General features: G+C 45.3%; 1 protein-coding gene across 1 annotated transcript; it reads left to right on the top strand.

Annotated features, from left to right (window-relative positions):
* Positions 1-1512: 1512 nt before the first annotated feature.
* On the top strand, positions 1513-2552 carry LOC101761337 (probable calcium-binding protein CML10). Its single transcript, XM_004962159.3, has one exon. The coding sequence runs from the start codon at positions 1671-1673 to the stop codon at positions 2286-2288; it is 618 nt and encodes a 205-aa protein (XP_004962216.1). The 5' UTR covers positions 1513-1670; the 3' UTR covers positions 2289-2552.
* Positions 2553-22523: the final 19971 nt, after the last annotated feature.

Below are 22523 nucleotides of genomic sequence, written 5' to 3' on the forward strand. Positions count from 1 at the left end.
GCATATGATTGGTCGCTGCTACGGTACGGTACGGGCTTAAGCAGTACTTATCCAGTATGGCCACTGTATTTGGAGGTTAGTAGATGCAGAACCTTAAAACTCGCACGTACATGAAGGAGACTAGAGTTTATGCTTCGTCGTGGCGACAATGTACTACTAACATTGAGCAGTTGCGTGGTTCTTTCTTTTCCCTTTCTTCAGAGGGCGTCGTCGGCAAGTACCGCGCCTGTCATGCCTGGGAGGCTGGAACAGAAACCAATTAACCCCCATACATTACACCCGGTATACGACGCACGCCGATGCTTCCGCCGGCGTCACGGCCGCGTCAAGCTGCTCGGCTCGCTCTCGGTCCCCCAAGGTCCCAGCCGACGCGACGGAGGAGGGAGACGCCGAGTCGCCCTCAGCCCTCCCTCCCACTCGCGCACACGCAACGGCCGCGGCCACGGGCACGGGACGCGAACGCGACGCGACCCAGGCAGCACGACGGGCTCCACCTCCACGCGCGCGCGCGAGCACGGGCCGACGGGGAGTCTCGGGGACGCCCGTCGCACGGGCGCGCAAGCGCAACGTCAAAGGTGACGCGCGAGCGCGTCAGCTGACGCCTTGTTAACTCTGCTCCTACCTCGCGGAGCGGGCGGGGCACAGTGCCGCCTGCCGAACCTGATAGACCGTGCGCGGCGGCCGGGCCGGCCACGTATCTCGGACGGGGCCCAGGGGGTGGGCGCGCGCGATGCTACAGTACTCGAGTACCGTGGCAGTTTGGTGGAGCGCTTTCGACGCACAGAAGATGCATCTGATTTTGATCACCGTTGATTCGTCCGGGATCGAGAAGACACGTGGTGTCGGGAGAAATAGAAGAAATAATTCCAACACGTTAAAGCAAAAAAAAAAACCCGAATACACCTGTTTTTGGTGGAGCTCACCGTATCGAGCAAGCAAACTACACGAGTACGTACACGACATGGGGCTGTTGGACCACACTGCCACTCAAGCAGTTCATCGAACCAGGAAAAAAAGATCTTCTATCCCATCTCCCTTTCTGCCCTCTTTGAATCAGGAGCCGTCGAAACCAGATCCGTCGGCCACGCGCCCGCGCATACACGATATCCCGCCAAAGACGAGTTCAATTCCGAACCCACTGCCGCCGCTACCGCTCCACGCGCCGCGGCGCTGCGAAAATCTCCGCGGCGCCGCCGCAAAACCGGGACGCTTCACGGCTGGCAGCCCTATCCGCGCCGGGCTCGTTCTCATCCCGCCGCGAGGGACGCGCAGCACCGCCGAGCACGAGGCCGAGCCTGGCTCTGGCTGGCCTCCCGCAAGTTCGGCGCTGCGACGCGGCTGGCCCACCTGCCAGCCGCCTACCTCCCCTCACCGCCCACGCGTCGTAATTGCCCGCGCGGCGCCCGCCTGGCCTGGGTTGGGTTGGAAGACTTGTTGGAATGGAAAGCAACCGCCGTAACCGCGTCCGGTCCCCGGGATCCCGTATTCCCGCCTATAAATCCCCGCGCGCCTCCGCCTCAGCTTTCCCCTCCATCATCGGCGAGCAGCAGCTACGATCATACGAGTGCTTCCTAGCTTCAAGGCATCGCAACAAGCAAGGCATCAATCGCCACCAGCGACATCTTTCTTCTTCTTTCCCTGCGCGCGCGACACCACCAGGCACCAGCGCCATGGGCAAGGTCCGCTCCTTCTTCTCCCGCAGCGGCAAGCGCGCCGGCGGCGGTGGCAGCTTCCGCGCGGGCACGTCCTCCTCGCCCCGCTCCTCCTCCGCGGCCGCCAGCGCGCCGCCCTCCTCCTCCCCGTCCCCGAGGAACGCGGCGGGGGCCCCGCGGGAGCAGGACGAGATGGAGCGCGTCTTCCGCAAGTTCGACGCGGACGGCGACGGCCAGATCTCGCGCTCCGAGCTGGCGGCGCTCTTCGAGAGCGTGGGCCACGCGGCCACCGACGACGAGGTGTCCCGCATGATGGAGGAGGCGGACGCGGACGGCGACGGCTGCATCAGCCTGCCCGAGTTCGCCGCGCTCGTGCGCTCCGCCGACGCCGACGCCGCCGCCGTCGAGGAGGACCTGCGCCACGCCTTCATGGTCTTCGACGCCGACGGCAACGGCCTCATCACCCCCGCCGAGCTCGCGCGCGTCCTCAGGGGGATCGGGGAGGCCGCCACCGTCGCGCAGTGCCGGCGCATGATCCAGGGCGTCGACAAGAACGGCGACGGGCTCGTGTCCTTCGACGAGTTCAAGCTCATGATGGCCGCCGGAGGAAGCTTCGGCAGGATCGCCTATTCTTAGGGCAAGGCAGTGGCGACGGAACCTGCCCTGCTTCGGCTCTGCAATGCTCTGCTCTCACAAATTCGATTCGTTTTATTGTACATACCCCATAACAGCGACAAGAGATTATCACCAAAGTAGTAATTAGTAGGTCCATATTACACGGATAAAAAGCACGATTGGTTTTGTGTATATATGCATATATTGCAAATGTGCATCATCCATTGTATGGAGGCTTAATGGATTGTCCAATTTCAGTTCAAACTTGCGGCTTTCAATTTTTCAGTTTGCGTCTCATGGGGTTTTTGAGTTTTGTTAACTTTGGCGACTTGTGAGATTACGAGTGCATTTCGTTCATATGACAAAGGACGATCTTCTGCTTAATTTCACAATTACCACAACTCTTTTTGTTTCTCTTTTGATTGGAAAGCTCGAGTTACATTCAGTTAGAGAGAGAAACCTAGCAGGCTTCATGTGAACTATTCCACTGATGTATCGGCCCCGTGGCTTTGAGAAAAGTGGTGACAACAGGAAAGGAGGAAAACGACCCCTTGTTGATCCCCTTGGGTGTTCCTCAAAGTTCCTTTCGTGAAAACAACCGGCTTACAAGGGCATGGTTTAACTTAAATAAGGACCAGTAATGGTAGCCCAAACTTGCTATCTCCACCAAAGGTTAAAAGAACAGATGAAATTGGCCAAGTTGGAATAAACTGAAATTCTAAACTCGGACGCGCCAGCAGATTATGTGTATTATATACTCTGATTAGATCTGACCGGTGACAGTGCGATGACGAGGACGTCGAGCGGAGGATGATCCAAGAAAACGGATAGGATCAAACAAACAATTTCGATACTAGTATCAAGTTCGTGTCGGAATCCAGGACTCATGAATTTTATCTTCTCACTGAAATTGTATCCTGTTGTGGGTTTGTAAGGCAAAAGGGGAAAAAAATCAAAATGCCTTTTGGCAGGAACACCATCAGATCACAATCTACACCATGTGGCCGAATGAATGGCAATCAGATCATGTGCCAGAACAGTTATCCCACGAGGCAAACCTGTCCTACATGCCCCAGCGAGCACGGGGAACTCATGTGTCCGGGATGATCCAGATGCTAGTGCATAGCATGATCAATCAGGCGCCTCGGGCTTTCATGAACAAGACGGAGCTCGTGAAGATCAATCGAAAGGGATGTTTTGTTTGTCGCCCTTAGGTGAGGATGACAAGCCATGCCTTTTAACGCCCAATTTTATTCAGAGATTCAGCTTCTGGAGCATCCTGAAGTCAAGTCACTGCGGTGTGTGAATGTGAATGTATGACCGGTAACTTTTCAGACCATGAGTCCTAAGAAAGGAGAGCATGAAGAAACGGGGATCGGAAACTTAACCAAGGAACAGGAACCACCGGCGAAATTTGCATGACATGGGTAGTGTTATATTCTTGACCAGTGCAATGGCATGTCCATTTCCTGAAGCAAGTCCAGAGTAGTATATTTGTTCTACAAATGACTTCTGTGCACCAGGTTTGTCGGTAGCTTTCTGCTGGTAGGCTGGAAAGTCTGCAAAAGTTTGCAACATGTTCACCTGGTACCATTACCCCAGGTTCGAATTCCTACCTGTGAGAGGCGGTGTCGCAAGCTTTTGCCTGCCCTTTTGGCTTCCTTAGTCAGATGGATATGCAAAAGGTTACCGGCTACGTTGTTGTGTAGAATGCTTACCAGAGGTTATGCCTCGATCCTGGTTACTTCTGTTTGGCACTTCCAGAGGTTTGCAGCTTACCGCGGTGATGCTTTTGTTCTTTCGGTAATTCTTTTCATACAAACTTCGGGTGCCATTCTTCTTCAATTGTTTGCCGAGCATGAAAAATCGTAATTCTGACAGAGCAATATGTTGTCTGGTGCAAAACAGAGGATTTGGCATCACAAGCAATCCGCCAACAGGAAATCCTTCCAAACTTCCAAGTCCAGCACGAGTTTGTAGGACAGCGCGCGCCACCTCTGCATATGCTAGGAGCGAGCGTAAAGAAAATTATGATCATGTAAGAGAAATATATGTGAAAGGCAATGAGAACTGCAGCGGAGAGCACACCTTAGCTTTCTCCTTGCACCGCCTTTTCTTTGTCAGATGTTCCTCGAGATATCAAACCAACGGCAAGAAGTAACGTAAGTAGCCTGTGACAAATGGCACTTGATCCAATCGAAAATTTACGTGCATGGCACCCCGTACAAATTTACAAAATACTTTTTTTTTTGAAACGAAAATTAAAAAATATACTTGCAGCGGAGTTACGCAGGAGGGAGTCATCTGCCATCAGGGATTCCAAGTAGACACAGAAGCAGCTCGTCCGCATAGCTGCCAAGTGTAAACAGATTGATGCAGTACATATGGTTGATGTCTGTAAAAGAAACAAGACCAAGAAATGATCGTATGTAACATCCAGGTTATTAAGATCTCGAACTTGACAGAAAAGCGGCAAAGTATGATATTCACATAGGAAGGAAGGAGGGTAGCGTGCACCTTAGCCCTTAGGAGAGGAGGTTGTCTAGCTGCTGGCCACAAAATAATATTTTGTACCAAGCATTTGAGCATGCAGAGACGAGGGCTCTGGCTGCATGTTGCCAAGCAGAGTGCTGCTGGACACTTGCCTCGTCAGTCACTTCTAATTCAGGGATGTCCCTCACTCTGTCCCAGTAATCTCCTCCGGGTTTGCATTTTCTTACCAGTGCAGGGCAGTTAAGAACGGTGAAACTTTCTAGGCTAGGCAGCCTCTGCAGGAGACCTTCAGGTAAAGCATCCATGGCCGGACAGTCCGAAATATCTACGAACGTGAGTGCTACCAGATCATGCATCCCTTCAGGCAATGATGGCAGGCTGGCACAGTCTGCCAATTCAAGGCTTCGTAGGTTTGAAAGACACTGCATATCATTCATGGACTTCAAGCTTGGGCATTTACCAACTACCAATAGACAATAGTTTTAACGTGTTATGGCAATCCAATTTGGCAGGTATAGACTCGAGTTTAGAACTTCCCCAGATAATAAGAACTTTTAGACAGGCAAAGCATGTTGGAAACGACACTAAGTTGGGGCAGTCACTAATGTCCAAGGATTCCTAATTGCACGGGCCCTCATACTCAGAGGGATCAACCGAGAGTGGGGCAGGTGATAAACCCGTGAACTTTTTATTCTCACTAGTATCATGGCTTTCCTCACTCTGGCCAAGATCATGTCATGTTGCTGAACTTAAATGACTTGCAACAAGAGAAAGGGATGATAAATGTTGTTAAACCTGCTGCTCTATGAAGGAGTGCTTTATTTCCTTTCACGATCAAGGATTTGAGTACTGGAACCTTAGGTAGAGCTGTCAACTTAGGGCAGTCCACAATTTTCACTGCATCAAGCAATGGAAAAGCAACTGATGATACTACCCCTCTCTAAGAGTTCCTTCTTCTCCAAAGCCAATAACTTTAATTTGGGGAATATCTGTAGAGAGTGACTGCACTCTTCTTCAACAAGTTTGCACAGCCAAATTAAACTGCTGCACAGGTATGCCAAATTACCCATCAATTCTAGCTGAAGGACCTCTAGACACGGAAGCTCCCACACTGACGGAATACTAGTACAGTTTGCACAACCAATCAAAGTGAGCTCAACAAGTTTATGCAAGGTCATGTTGTTTGTCATCCACCTTGGGAACTGTGTCCCTAAATACTGATTTATTTCTAGAACTTTCAAATTGCTGTGAGGTTTCAGAGCTTCAAAGACTTCCTTAGAAACATCCACGTGCAAATCTTTAGACATGCGTACTTGTGTGTGCCGAGATGTACGTGTACCCCAGCAAAATTTCAGCTGCTCAATATTTGTTTTAGTCTCAAGATCAGCTTCTCTGGCCTCTAATGGATTAGTTAGTCTCATCAAACCATATATCTGTAGCTTGCCACAGGGTTTTAAATTTCTGATCTCCTTGATACCACGGTCAGGTCATCCCCAACTATGTACATGGTAAGTGTTTGTAAGGAACTGAGTTGGCCAAGACCAGCTGGCATGCACATTAAACTGCTGCACTTGTCAAGGTAAACATGGCGAAGATTGACAATATATTTCATGCCCTCTGGTAGCTGAATCAGATTACTGCAGCCATTGAGCATCAGTACTTGTAAATTATATAGTGCACTTGTGGCTTCAGGTATTGCTTTTATGCGGCTGAAAGATAAATCTAGGTATCTCAAGTGCTTCATGAATGCCAGCTCAAACGAAAATGCTTTACTCTGATGTATGTGAAGACCAAGCACCCTCAAAGTGGAAATTGTGAAATTAGGATGTGGGTCACTAGTCACAAGATTCTTACACAAAGAAAACATACTACGGATGATTCGACAATGCTGCACTCCTAAATCAATCTTGTGAGGATGAGGGTAAGCCAGATGATGGATGTCCTCTGGAATTTTTTTAATGTCAGAAAGTTTTTGCAAGCAAAAACTCTCATTACCACTTATATCTACTGCAAGATCATGCATCAGATCATGAATTTTGAATGTTACCACATCATGGTACCCATAGTTTTCCTTTCCCAACGAAAATGTTTTCCTTTCATTGTACGCATAGTATTCCTTTCCCAAAGACCCACGACTTAACATCTTGGAAAAAGGATCTCCAAACTAGCTGTGAAAAGATAGCATGGCCTTTTGCTTCCAGATCAGATGTCCTTTCAGATGGAATAAATCCATTTGCTATCCAAAGGTGTATCACTTCCAACTTATTAATGTCATAATCCTTGGGGAATACAGCACAAAAAAAACAAAACACTGCTTCATGTGAGATGGCAAATGTTTATAGCTCAGCATTAATGCTGCATGTATTGGGTTTTCCTCATCCTCCCAAGTATTGCTTTCAAGGATGGTAAACCAATCACTTATCTCAAGTTTTGTACCCATCAAGCCCCCAATACTCTTGAGAGCTAATGGAACTCCTTGACACTTGCAAGCAATTTTATTACCGATCCTAATAAGATCAGAAGACTCCAACTGACTCATGCCAAATGCTCTTCTAGTGAATAAAGTCCAAGAATCTTGTTCACTGAGGGGTTCCAGGAAGAATGGCTCTACTGTTCCCATGATAGATGCAACTTCCAAATCTCGGGTTGTCACAATTATTGCACTCCCCACACCACATGAACCAAATAGTATTCTTAGAGCATCCCATTTCTCAACATATTTATTCCAAACATCATCCAATACAAGAAGACCTCTTTCGGCTCAATTCTTCCCGGAGGCGCTGCTGTAGCAACTCCATGTTATGATTCTTCAACCCACAATCATATGCAATTGCAGAATCAATAACCTTCTTCACAATATCTGGGACCCTGAACTTCTCAGATACACAAACCCACAAATGCTTTTGGAAACCCTTTTTAACCTCGTCATCATTGAAGATCAGCTGTGCCAGAGTTATCTTGCCCAATCCTCCTATCCCGACAATACAAAAAATGGACAATTTCTCACTCTCGGCACCAACCTGTTAAAGGATAGGTTTTGGTTCTTGTAAAAGAATTTTATGTGAACACGTCAAATGAACGTGGTGGTACTGGACACATAGATATGTTGGTTAAACCTTATTTTACAGATAGATATTGTATAGATAGAGGAGGTTTAAACTAACTATATCTTGTGTCACACATTGTAATCAAACTCTGTAATCTGTTGGGAATTCCCCATATATAACATGAAACCGTGCGCTAGCCTGAGTAGGCAGCCATGTTCACCCAATTACCATTAGGCCCCGTTTGGGTCCAAGGAATTGGAATTTATTTAATGGAGTAGGCTAATTTATGTTGGAATGTGGCATTCCACAACTTTCCAAAGTTTAGATATAAGCCTATCTTAAATTCATGGGGTGGGAGATGGAAATTGATTCTATAGATTATGGTTATTAGATGGAATTCAATTCTTATAGCACGCTCTTAGACTCGCTTCTCTATAGTAGAACTGCATCATACAAGTATCTCTCCCATATCACCAACTATAATATACAACTATATTCCACATACAATTATATTAGCTTAATTAATTTGTGTCTAAATTATGATTATTAGGATGGAATTCAATTCCAATGATCCAAACGGGGACTTATTTCTTTCATGGAAATCAGAGCTACTTCCTCAAAATACATCTAAGCTGCCGCAGCTATGGCTTCCAGTTCCTCGTCGTCGTCATCGTCGTCAAGTGCTCTCGGGCCGCCCGTCTTCGAGAAGCTCACGCGAGAGAACTTCATCCTTTGGAAGGCTTAGGTGTTGCTGCCGATCAGGGGTGCTTGTCTTCTTGGCATCCTTGATGGCTCGATCCCGGCACCACCGAAAACAATTCAAGATGACGAGAAGAACGTCGTCTCCAACCCGGCGTATGAGATCTGGCTGGTGCAGGACCAGCAGGTACTCGGCCATTTTGTCAACTCCTTGTTGTCCACAGTGTTGGCGTAGGTAGCTATGTTGACATCGTCGTCCGAAGTTTGGGTGGCATTAGAAGACATGTACTTGGTACAATTACGTGCACGAGTAACCAATCTACAGATGCAACTTACAAGCCTCAAGAAGGGAAGCATGAACATCGCAATGTACTTCAACAAGATGAACATACTTCAACAAGATGAAGGCTAACAAAGATGAAATTGCTGCTGCGGGGAAGCCTATCGACAATGATGAGATGATATCCTTTATTCTGAATGGTCTTGATTTGGAATATAATCCCATTGTTTTTTCTGTTTTGGGTTGGTCAGATCCAATCTCTATCAATGATCTCTATGCTCAAATCATGGCATATGAGATGCGGCTGGATATGTTTGATCAACGTTTAGGAGGTCACTATCAATCGTCGGCAAATTCAGCTTCTAGAGGTCGAGGAGGCTTCAACCCTCGTGGTCGCGGTGGAAACCGTGGGCGAGGGTCAGGCGGCCGTTCTGGAGGGCGCAACAACATTTCAACTAGCAGCAACTCCATTAACAGTAATTTCAAGTTTGGAGGACAGTCAAGCAGACCTCGGTGTCAGATATGCGACAGGACAAATCACACTGTTATTTAATGTTGGCACCGGTTTGAAGAAGATTTTCAGCCATCAAATAACAACAAATCAAGCTTGGCCACTGTCGGTGTTTTAGACCGGCAACCCGCCTAGGGAGTACCCAAGGTGGTCTTTTGTGCGGTGGGTGTTGTCGAGAATCAAGGAGTCAATGGTGACGCAAGGAACACGATTTAGATAGGTTCGGGCCGCTAGATCGCATAATACCCTACGTCCCGTGTGTTGATTGTATTGATCTTGTTCTTCGTTGAGCTTGTGAGATTAGGTGATCTTCCGATCTAGATACCCCTACCCTCCTTTATATACTCCAGGGGGCAGAAGAACTAGTTGGATTACAATGAGGAGTCCTAGTAGGAGTACTCAGTATGAGTCCTAGTCGGATTATAGGGGAATCCTAATAGGAGTCCGACTTCTTTCTTCCTTGTGGGTATTGGGGATCTATCCCCGTCAAGCCCCCGAGTGCTTCATAGTCGAATGCAGCAGTCTTCGAGTAGTCTTAAGATATTCGGTGAGTAGTCTTGGTGCTCTTCGAGTACTTCATCTGAATCTTCAAAGTTTCTCAAGGCTGCCATGAGGCTATGGTGTGCTCAAAGCCTTTGATCATCTTGATATTGTTGTCTTCATATATGGAGGGTGGCGAAAGTCGCACTCCATATGGAGTAGCCCCCGAGCCTTAGGTTGAATGGAAGAATCAGGCTGAGGGTCAAAATCTTGAATTTTCTCCTTTCAGCTTGAAAGAAATCTTGGGTGTAGCTTATTAGCCCCCGAGCCTTGAATTGATTGAGTAATCAACTCAAGGATCTTGAATCTTCACTCAGGTCATCATCTGAGTAGTCTCGCAGCGGCCAGCCCCTGAGCTTATGTGCTAGGTGAGCCAATGGAGCCTCATTGAGTAGTTATTGGCACTTAGCCCCCGAGCTTGGAAGCTAGATGAGCTATTGTAGATATTCTGAGTAGTGATTGGTGCTTAGCCCCCGAGCCTGGGAACTAGTCTGTGCCTTCGGAGGTACGTTTAGCGTCGTCATCGAAGCTCGATCTGAAAGAAAAGATGCATACATTATGTAGTATTTTTTAGGATATTGAAACTGCTGAAATTTATTCAGTGATCAATATGAAAGTTGCGAGTCAAGCTCTTGTTTTGGTCATACTCTTCCTGAGTAGTTAGCCTGTTATGCTTACGCTCTCAGTCTCCGGGTAGCCGTTGCCACTGCGTGTGTGAGATCTTTGTCTTGTATACGTGTATGAGCTTAGGCGTGATAGATGCACCTGAGGCTTTCACGAGTTAAGGCGTATTCTGCTTGAGAAGAGTAGTGAACTTAAGAGAAGACAAAAGTGAGTAGTTGCTGTTGCGATAAAAAGAGAGCGCGATTGCACGCAAGAGTTTGCTGCCCTCCGGCGAGTAAAGCGCGTGTGGTGCGCAAAAGTTTGCTGCCCTCTGGTGAGTAGAGCGTGCGTTGTGCGTGAGAGGAAAGCAAGCTGGAAAATAGTTGGAAAAGAGACTTAGCTTGATTTGTGGATGATTGTTGACGAAGCCGTGGCGGTCGTTGATGAAACCAACTAGCCAGAGTTGATTTCGACTAGTTGTTGAGGGTGCGTGATGGGGAGTCGAAGTTGTCGATGAAGCCGCGATAGTTGCTGGTGAAGCCAGCTAGTTGGAGTCAATTCCGACTAGTTGTTGACGGTGCGAAGTCTGCCCTGACTAGTTTTCTAGTCGAGATGAGTAGTCGAAGTACTCGCCGGCGAGTCATCTGTCGAAATAGTCGTCGGCGAGCGTTGTGACATAGTCGGAGTAGTCATCAGTGAGTGTCACAATGTAGTCGGAGTAGTCATCTTTGACTAGTAACTAGTCAAGATGATTAGTTGAAGTTGTCACCGGATAGTTGTATCCAAGTTGTCAACTGACTCTAGTCCGGATTGGACTTCGAGTAAGGATTGCTTGATGGACCGCGGTTGCATTGCGGAGTCCGAACGGAACACAACTTGGAGTTGTAGTTGGTCTGCGCGGTGACTTGATTGCCAACTCACGTGGACTAATCCGAGCCATGGTCGAGTCTGTGTTGTAGTCGAACTCGATGTTTGAACAGATCGAAATTGTTGATTTTCTCGACGAGATCTGCTGCTGCTTGTCGAAGAGAGTTTTCGTCGAGATGCTTTTTCTCTTGGTTGTTGATGATGTAGCATTGGAAGGATCCATCACCGTCAACAATGCAAAGCTAGGAGCCGAAGATCAAGGTTGCGCCCACATCGAAAAGTGAACACCGGCTTGATGATGACTGGTGCCATCGATCTCGCACGGAGAAACTCGGCGACTGCCCCTACCTGGCGCGCCAGCTGTCGGTGTTTTAGACCGGCAACCCGCCTAGAAAGTACCCAAGGTGGTCTTTTGTGCAGTGGGTGTCATCGAGAATCAAGGATTCGATGGTGACGCAAGGAACACGATTTAGACAGTTTCGGGCCGCTAGATTGCGTAATACCCTACGTCTGGTGTGTTGATTGTATTGATCTTGTTCTTCGTTGAGCTTGTGAGCTTAAGTGAGCTTCCGATCTGGGTATCCCTGCCCTCTTTTATATACTCCAGGGGGCAGGAGAACTAGTCAGATTACAAGGAGGAGTCCTAGTAGAAGTACTCGGTATGAGTCCTAGTCGGATTATAGGGGAATCCTAGTAGGCGTCTGACTTCTTTCTTCCTTACGGGTACTGGGGATCTATCCCCATCAGCCACATATGGTGTTGACACTAACTGGTATATGGACTGTGGTGCGACTGATCATATTACCAGGGAATTGGACAAGATGACGGTACGTGACAAGTATGGCGATCAAGATCAAGTACACATAGCGAATGGTTCATGTATGAAAGTTAGAAGTATTGGTCATTCAACTTTACATACCCTAGCTTGCAATCTTCTATTGAAAAATATTTTGCATGTTCCTAGCACTCATAAAAGTCTTGCTTCAGTTCATCATCTTTCCTCTAATAATAATATTTTTCTTGAATTTCATCCAATTTTTTTCCTCATCAAGGACCGGGCAACGAAGAAAACTCTTCATCAAGGCAGGTGTGAAGGAGGCCTTTATCCCTTAGTTTCCAGTTCTTCTGAAGCAAGCACAACTAAAGTAGCGTTTGGAGTTAATAAGCTGTCCATGTATAGATGGCATAGTCGTTTGGGTCATCCATCTTTTCCTATTGTTAGGCATGTTTTGAAGAGCAATAAGTTGTTATTTCTAGATGATACTAGTAATAATTCAGTTTGTGATCCTTGTCAAAGAGTCAAGAGCCATCAATTACCTTATGCAAATTCCAATAATGTGTCTACTTTTCCTCTCCAATTGATCCATTCTGACGTGTGGGGTCCAGCTCCAGAATCTGTTGGTAGACACACATATTATGTAAGCTTCATCGATGACTATAGTAAATATACATGGATCTATTTTCTTCGAAAGAAGTCTAAAGTTTTTCAAGTCTTCCATACTTTTCAAAACCTTGTTGAGCGCAAGTTTGATAGGAAGATTCTATCCATGCAAACGGATTGGGGAGGAGAGTATGAGGGATTGCATTCCTTCTTCTAGAAAATTGGCATCTCCCATCGAGTTTCATGTCCTCATGCTCACCAACAAAATGGTTCTGCAGAAAGAAAACATAGGCATATAGTAGAGGTTGGGCTTGCTCTCCTTGCTAACGCTTCAATACCCTTGAAATTTTGGAATGAAGCTTTCCTAACTGCTACTTATTTGATTAATCTTTTGCGTAGCAAAGTCGTCAATTACCACATGCCAGTAGAGCTCCTTCTTCAAGAAAACTCAACTATGCGTATCTTTGTGTCTTTGGATGTGCATGTTGGCCGAATCTTAGACCTTTCAATACGAGAAAACTTGCCTTCCACTCAAAAAGATGTGCCTTTCTTGGTTGCAGCTCTATTCACAAAGGATTCAAGTGTCTTGACATTCCTACTGGGTGTGTGTATGTCTCTCATGATGTAATCTTTGATGAATCTATTTTTCCTTTTGAAACTCTCCATGAAAATGTTGGTGCTCGTCTTCGTCAAGAAATTCTTCTTTTACCGGATCACCTTTTGAATAATAGCTTTGGGGATGTAAGTTGCAATGCTAATACTATTGATGATCATAACCCAAACCATGGTTCTAGTGCTGTGTCACATGTGCAGGAAGAATCTGGAGAAAATTTGGCACCAAACAGTGCTTGGATTGCTCAAAACCGGCAAGAAATTGGAGGTTCTGCATGCAATAATAATGCGACCAGCGCTGAAACTAGAGGAGATTCGCCGACGCCTGCGGGTCCTGACTCCCAGGCAGATCGCCCTGTGTTGCTTGTTCGCTAGACACAGTCGCGCGTAGCACCATCTTCATGTGCCGCACTGTCTTTGCCTGACAAGCCGTGTGGCGAGGCACAATAGGCGAGCGAGCCGAGTCGAGCGCCCAGCGTGGGCCGCGCAGTGCTTGGCAAGCCACAATTGGTGGGAGCACACCACACCCCAAGACATCGTATGGAGCCAGTGCCTTGCCCGCATTTGCCTTGGAATTAGCGGACATTCTCCCTCTGGGATCTTCTACGAATACTACTCTGGGTGTAACTTCAGAATCTGAGTTTGTTTCCTATCCAACACCAAATATTCCTCGTCCTAGGACCAGATCTCAAAGTGGCATTGTTAAACAAAAGCAATATACTGATGGGACTATTAGATATGGTTTCTTCTCGTGTACAGGAGAGCCACATACTCTACAGGAAGCACTTGGGGATCACAGATGGACAAAAGCAATGGAAGAGGAGCTTATGGCGCTTCACAAAAACAAGACTTGGCATTTGGTTCCTCTTTCTAAAGGTAACAATCTCATTGATTGTAAATGGGTGTATAAATTGAAACGGAAAGCTGATGGAAGTATAGATCGTTATAAAGCAAGATTGGTTGCTAAAGGATTCAAACAAAGATATGGTATTGATTATGAAGATACTTTTAGTCCCGTTGTGAAGATAGCTATTGTTCGGCTTGTACTCACTATAGCTGTCTCAAGAGGTCAGTGTTTGAGGCAGCTAGATGTTCAAAATGTGTTTCTTCATGGTGTTCTTGAGGAAAAGGTTTACATGAGACAACCTCCAGGCTTTGAGGATGCAAAATTTCCAAACTATGTTTGCGAGCTAGATAAAGCTATTTATGGGTTGAAACAAGCTCCCAGGACCTGGTATTCACGGTTGAGTTCAAAATTACTTGATCTTGAGTTTAGAGCATCCAAGTCTGATGCATCACTATTTATTTACACCAAGTCAAACACAACCATATTTATGCTCATATATGTTGATGATATCATAGTAACAGGGTCCTCCATGGATGCAATTTCAGCCTTGCTTACATATCTTCGGGCTGACTTTGCTCTTAAAGATTTGGGTAATCTAAATTATTTCCTTAGCATTGAAGTCAAACCAACTCAGGGAGGTATTATATTGTCACAAACAAAGTATGCTTTGGATGTGTTGAAGAGAGTTGGCATGACAAATTGTAAGTCTTCTCCTACTCCTTTAGGAGCTTCAGAAAAGTTATCCTATCAAGATGGCACGCCATTATCATTAGAATATGATACAAAATACCGTAGTATTGTTGGAGAAATTCCCCATATATAACATGAAACTGTGCGCTAGCCTGAGTAGGCAGCCAGGTTCACCCAATTACCATTATTTCTTTCACAAGCAACATTTGCACTATTTTCTTTCTATCTCCCTTCCTTCCAATAACAACTTGCTCATCAACAAATGAATGTGTCTGCATCCTCTTATCCATTGGCATGGAAGGATGAATGCTGAATCTAAACTGATTCATTTGTAGAACAAGTTCATCAATCCGATCCACTATCTGTTGGAGCCTCTTTCCTATCTTGTAGGTAAATAGTAAAGGATTATAATTTATAATGAGGAGAGAAGAAGCCCCTTACATCATCAGTTATCTTATGGCCATGACGAAGTGCCTCACGGCGGAGTGCCTCATAACGCAGCTCATCAAGGGCGTCATCAGCATCACAAGCAGCCAACTTCAGCTGAGCGATCCAGGATTTCACAGCAGGCTTCTTGTATGCTTGTTCCTCGGCATCAGAAACCACTTGGTTGATGGCAAGCAGCAAGTTATGCAACTTCTGATGCCTCTGTTGAATGGTACAAATGAAGCTAAACTCTGTGGAAAGAGACTCGCCAACTTTCTTCAGGAGGCCAGGCAAAAGAGCAGAGAGTAACTGAGCCATGGATCAAAGCTCAGCAACTACAGGAATATGAAGAAATATAATAGCGCAGGGCCAGTAGCGTGGAGTTATAAACACAATTGGATCCCTGGGCGGCGCAATTTTACATTCTCACAAATTTACATTTCACCAAAACGGGTCGTTCACTTTTCCTCATAGGGGGCTCCACATTGGAGGTGAGGTTTTTTAATGAGGCGATTCTGGTGTAAATATTTACATTATGAAGTAACAAAATTCCCCCTGAAACCGTGTTCAAGAATGCGACCGTGATGCGATAACTTTACTTTTTTGTTGGAGAACACCTTCGCATGGGGTGTCAAAGAGAATGCGCCTGTGACGCGATAACCTTACTTTTCTATTTGAAAAAAACACCTACGCACAAGGTGTTAAAAGAATACGCTTGTGACACAAGTCTTATCATTTTTCTATAAGAGAAAGAGATAAGAAAACATGTTCACATGAGGGGCAAAAGAACGTGCCTATGACGCAAGTCTTATCATTTTTCTATAAGAGAAAGAGATAAGAAAACACCTTCGCACGAGGTGTAAAAGAACACGCTTGTGATGCAAGTCTTGTCATCTTTCTATAAGAAAAAAAGATAAGAAAGAGGCTTCGCATAAGGTGTCAAAGAAATCACCAAGAAATGATGGTTTTCTTTGCCCGTTTAGGGAAATAATCCTCACAAAGGGAGCAAGGAGTGCACCAAGGCGCAACAAATTTACTGTTATGTTAATGAGAGCTACATCGCATGCAAAGGTGTCATAGAAAGATATCGCGATCATCAAAAACCAACTAGAAAGTAAAAGAAAGAAATTAACGTCGAAAGCAACCTAAAGGTTGCCATTTCGACACACAAGAGTTAGACTTGTGAAGGCTTTCAGCTAAATGAATCCATCGCAGGCTATGTTCAATTATCAAAGATTACAAGGAAACATTTTCCTCTGCATCTCTATCACTTCCTAAAAGGTAGGGGGAGCGGGGGAGGGACATTTTTTTTTGCAAAAAACCTATTCCAAAAGTGATCGAGACTTGAAGAAAATCAAAAGTTTACAATTTAAAAGGGAAGTTTGATTACACAGCCCACATGACTAGGGGCTGTGCTAGGAACAAATGGATCATATACAAAACAATATTCTTTATCCTGGGGGCACTTGTTTTCCATCTTGACCTCCGCAGCACACGATTCAAAATCTGATGCCTGGGATCGACTAACCTGTTCACAACCAGTAGTATTGAGCAAGTGACGTAGTGCATAGCTGCGCAATGGATAATAAGAACAACAAAAATGCCAAAAATTGTCAAAAGATTTATCTGGGTACTTAGCATGATAAACCATCCAAGAATGACCGCTGACGCACGAGCCTTCTCGGAAAAATGTTTTGGGAATTATTTCACACACAGTTCCATCACATGGAACCTGCGTCATAGTTAATATTTACAACAAAATAAGTACAAGTCTTTCCAGTCAACAACAAGTTTATTAGGCATAAGCATTCTTTACACCTTCGGCTCCTGTTCAAGTTAGGGCTGGTCTTGAGGTCGAGCATCGGGCAACAATGATTCTTGGGGCTGGGAATCCTGAGGCTCCTCAGACATGGACGATGCGGATGGTTTCGCAGTCTCAGGAGCAGCGGACGCTGAGGACAACACCTCCGCAGCAGCAGATTGATGGCTGGGTTCTGGGGTCGGCAACTGAAGTGGAGGAGTATACAGGCCTCGAGTAGCAGAATCTCCATGAAGCGCTTGAAGCTTGCGAATCTCCATTGTTTCTTTTGCCCGACCATGATAGAACTGTGAGGAAATAACCTCATAGCATCAAAAGGTATTTCAAAGCATCCTTAAAATTGTAAAGAATTAAAGAGTAACAGAGAAAAATTACCTTTCCAAGATGGTCAACAGCTTTTTTACGAGCACCTTCGCGGCCACTTTTAATCCAGAACTCCCTGAGAAATAACTTAGACATGGTATCGAAATTACGGCTAAGGACTGGGATTTCAGAGTGGTTCAGAAACTTGTAACCGTGTGAGCCAAATTTTTTGAAGTGATCGCAGCCCTCGCCCTCGAGAATCTGAATCAGGGATTCGACACTCGTACCCGCAACATAATCGCCAACCTTGGATAAAATCCCTGGCAAAAATTTCAATTCATCTGCCAGCCATTGAAAGAGCTTTCCAGTATTTCCAGTTCCAAGGAAAGGCTGTGGTTCAGCACCAAACTGGTTAAGAGCGTCGTAATACTGATGGTTTATATGAAGGCCCCAGTGCCAAATCCTGGACTCATTTTCCTCTAGAATTTTCTCCTGGGAAGCATTGACTTGCCTTAGCTCAGAAATAATTTTGTCTTTAGTCACCAATCTCTAGTTTGCATGGTGGCGGTCATCTTGATGGTATCAAGCTCTTTGTGAACCTCATGAAAGCACTCCACATCTTTCTCAATCATCGCCCGAAGGTTATCAAGAGCTATCTCTTGCTGCTAATTACGCAAGGTCAAAGACTTAACCTCAGCAGAGAGGTCTTTATTGTTCGCTTCCATTTGAGCAATTTGATCCTTTAGCTTCTGCACCTCGACAGTGAGATCTGTTTTCTCAATGCGCAGGTCTTCCATCTTGTTCAAAACTTTTTCACAACCAAGTTTTCCAGCGATCACTTCTTTCTTTGCGAACGTGGTCATCAATGAGCAAAGCTCAAGTCCGCTGAGACCCTCGATTCTTGACTCAAAAGCTATCAAAAGGAAAATTTTAGAGTTTTCTTTACAAGCAAAACAAAAAACAAATAATGAAATGTCATTAGTGAAGGTGTTAACCTTTTGAATAAAAAAATTGATATTGTGGAATTTCAGTGTTAGCCTCACCAGAGTCAACATCTGGAATGCCTTTGAAGGAATCCCGTTTTTCAACACTTGTTTCAAATAAGCTCACGTCTTTAACCAATCTCAGTTCATCTGAGTCAAGTTGACTCAAGGAAAGCAAAGCGCGAGCAGCAGTTTCACCATCTGCGCAAGCAAGACAATTTAATAGCATGTCAAATCGAATACACAACAAAAACACAAGGTAACACCGGGGACAAGTCCAAGGTAATCACCTTTAGGGGGAGAGCAAATCCCTTTACCATTTGCAGACGAGGGAATCTCATGAACCTTAGAAAAGGTAAAATCTTTGTCAGTCTTGTATGTAAAAGGATTCCCTTCGTCATCAATCTTGGGGGGAGGGGGGGGGTAAGGTCTCATTGCCTTCGCTCTCTTGAGCATTTAGCACAGGAGACAAATTAAGAGGTAGGTTATCGGACGGACAAATGACATGCTTAGCCCCGCATGACTTGGGCATCAAGGCTTGGCTAGAAACAGCCGCGTCTTTATCACAGTCAATTGGATCCTCCTCTAAATAAATCATGCTTTCATCTTGATCTAAGATGTCAGCCATCCCAGCAGAGGTACTAGGCATTTTGGCCTCAAAATTGAAATTCGTGCCCTCCAGGTGCTGATAGTATTCAGCAGCCAAGCCGCGATGCTGACCAATTTTGCTTTCAAGAGCATCAATTTCTGCCAAACTATCTTGAGGAGCATCTGTAGGCTCGCGTGAGGGTGATACCTTAACGCCCGGTTAAAATCCACGTTCAATCCGGTGCTGCTTGGCAACAACAGTATGGTTTCAAGTACCTGGAGAGAGGGTGAACTCTCAACACTCGGTGGTGTGCTGGGAATTATCTTACGTTGCTTGGCGGCACCGGCTGTTTCTAGTTCTCTTTTCCATTTCTGCACTGCTGTCACAACCTTTGTTGATTTGGAAACTGCTGATGACCTAGCAGCATCTGCCCTTTTCTTCTTATAAAAGCTTTTTTCTTAACCTTAGATTTTTGAGAGCCAATGTTCCCCCGGAAAAACCATTTTCTTCGTAGGCCCACCAGGATGCGGACGCAGCTTGTAAGAAAGTTTCATCTCATCAAATACCCGATTAATTTGTCCACCGTGTTTCAAAGCCAACATCGCAGCCTCGTGTTCCTTTAGTGAATAGTTGCCAATTAGGAGAACAACTTGCCTCTCAATTTCAGCTACGAACTCTGCATCTAACACACCATCTGATTTCTTAACACCAAGTTTCAAAAATTTAACTTCAAGGTCTATATAGGGGATCTTTTTCTTAACAAAGCTAGTCGGTTTCCAACCATGGCGCGAGGTCCAGATGCCATCAGCCAAAAACTCCTCAATGGCATCTCGACTAGAAACAACTTGACTGGCTTGGAAATAAGTAGATGTCGCAGGTAAAGAGCAACCTCGATGTCTAAAAGTGGGTGCAAATTTCAATTCCATGTCTTCAATCTTGCAAGCCGAAGGATACTCCAGAATTTCTTTACCCTTACAAATCTTTTCCAATAACAATAGGAATGGTTGCATAGAACCAGTAAGAATCCCATTTGTTCGACCACTTATTTTTTTGGTCCGGAGCGAGGGCAACTGGCACTATGTTTTGACCCAACCGTCGTGTTTGGAAGGCTCAACATCCATACCACGCCTCGAATTCTTCCTCACCAACCATGAGGTGTTTCTTTTGGAGATGCAATTCAAAATGGCGAGCGAAAGATTTAGCATCTATTTTACCTCCAAAAGAATGACTCCACCAAAAATACTTCAGGATCTATAGGATAGAGTTGGGAATCAATGACAAATGCGAATCTTCGTCAGCCTGGCAAAAGATTTTTCCAGCGGAAACCTCAGTCCGGCAACAAAGAAGTCCCAAAAGACCACAAATTCGTTAGGCTCAGGAGCTAGGACATCTTCGTCTCCTAGTGGTCGGCAATCTCCAACATTGAAATAACCTTTCTCAACATAAAAATTGATATCATTTTGGCTAACCAAAGAATGACAAAAAAGCAGCTAGTGGGAACCTCCGCAACCAGATCATTCACGTCAGCCTCCACATTATCGAGATCCTCGCCTTCCTCTTCCTCTGCACCCTCAGCAGTGTCACCCTCACCATTAGAATCACTAGTTTTACCCATGGATGATTCCCCATCAGATGAGTTGTTACCTTCGCGGTTGTGTTGAGAGCCGCCCAAGTCATCGTCTCCATTTGGAGGCAGTTCAATCTCCGGGTTCATCGGATTTGCCGTGGCATTTTCTTCAGGTTTTGGAATAACTAGATTGGCAGCAGCTAGTTCTTCTTCTGACACTAGCCACTATATTCAAGGAAAGGTAGAACATATAAGAGAACATTCAATTTAAATCAGATGTTACGGTAGCATAGGTAAAGAAAATCACCTTCGCAGAGTCAATAAGGGAGGAATCGAAAGGGACACATGAATCTCAAAGCACAAAGAAGGAAATCAATGAGGGTCCTTGTCGAAAGAACGGTGCAAAAAAGTTACCGCACCTCCCATCTATTTATAAGCATAGGAATGCGCTATTTCGGTAACCGTGCTCAACGGTAAAAAAGCAAGGGCAAAATAGTCATTTAACTCTTGCTTCCCCTTCCTTTCTTACTCTAGAGGAAGAAGAAGTTGCCGCTGAAGAGGACGAGGATCCTGAGGATCTTCCTAGGAGCCAAGCCGCCTGTTGGCTTGGCATTGCTACGTAGAACTCCGCTGTATAATTAAGGTTGATGCTACGACCCCTCTTGTATCATTAGGTGTGTGTTTTCTCGTTTTCAACCTTATGTAAATTATCAATAAAAGTTGTGCGAAGTATGGATGTGATACTTCTTATGAGAAATTCTCGTATCATCTACAGATCCAGAGAATGATACAAATGACATTCGGGTTCCCTTTTTAGGGGTAGCCCCCACAGGAGTGGTATTTGAGCCGTACTTGAACCTAGCACCCACTTTAGCATGGCTAAACTTACAAAAATATTAAATAAATCCATATTATTCCCTATTTCATTAAGTGTGCTCAGGAATTTTGGATTGTTAGTAAGAAAACTTTTAGTTTTGATCTAGGAAATAGAGGGAGCCAACTGGATAGATGAGGCCGGGTCGACATACTCCGATTGCGCCAAAAACATTGGTTTCCCTAGATATTGCACTAGTAGAGCTTGGGTATACACAGCGTCCTAATACAAGGTCAAGGAGTACGAGGCATACAAAACGTAGCGCTGTGAAATAAGTGTGATCATAGGACAAGCACCTCCGAAAGCTTGGTGAACATCTTGGACAGTCAACACCCTAGGTGTCAGGTTTAATGACACCTTGCAAATGGTAGACAGAAAAGCTCTAATGCACCTTTGTAAGGATTCCGTGAAACTGACAACCCAAACTTCACTTATATATTTGCCAATTGGGAAACAACAAAAGACTGCCTAGAATTACCGTCTAAACACCCTCCTAACTGAGCCTGTCAAAGTTAACCAACACACATGACAACAACCATGAGCTACCTTTTAGCCCTAGACAACCTATATGAGATACAAAACATCAATTTCTGAGCCGCCATATACCGAGTGAAAAAAGCCAAAGAGCGCATAGCCACATTAGAAGATCATGTAGCAGAAGTTTTAGGACAAGCCTCCCAAATTGAGAAACGTGCCCGAGAGGCCTAGGAGTTTATGGATGATGCTACTGAAGAGTTGAAGCGAGACCTTAGGCACCTTAATTAGGAATGTGCAAAAACCAGTATAGGATGAACCCCCTCCAAAACCCCAAAACCACCAACCTGAATCAAGATCCACTCCAAAGCCCTCAGAACCACCCCATTACCCACTATAGAGGAGAACCCTGAGATGGAAGAATTGGATCGATGGGCAAGAGAAGATAAGGGCAAGCAATTGAAAGAACCTCCAGAACCTATGAATCAAGAAAACCTAACAGGAGAAGCCATAAATATTTATGGAGTCAAAATGCCAGTTCAACCCCAGTTTTACCCCACACCCTCAACCCTTGTCGGGCTTGACTTTGAGAAAGATTTGGAAGAATTCATTACAACTTGGGGGATGTCTGCGATGCCTTACAATATCAGT

This window comes from Setaria italica, chromosome III, assembly GCF_000263155.2.
Source record: "Setaria italica strain Yugu1 chromosome III, Setaria_italica_v2.0, whole genome shotgun sequence".
Lineage (NCBI taxonomy): Eukaryota > Viridiplantae > Streptophyta > Magnoliopsida > Poales > Poaceae > Setaria > Setaria italica.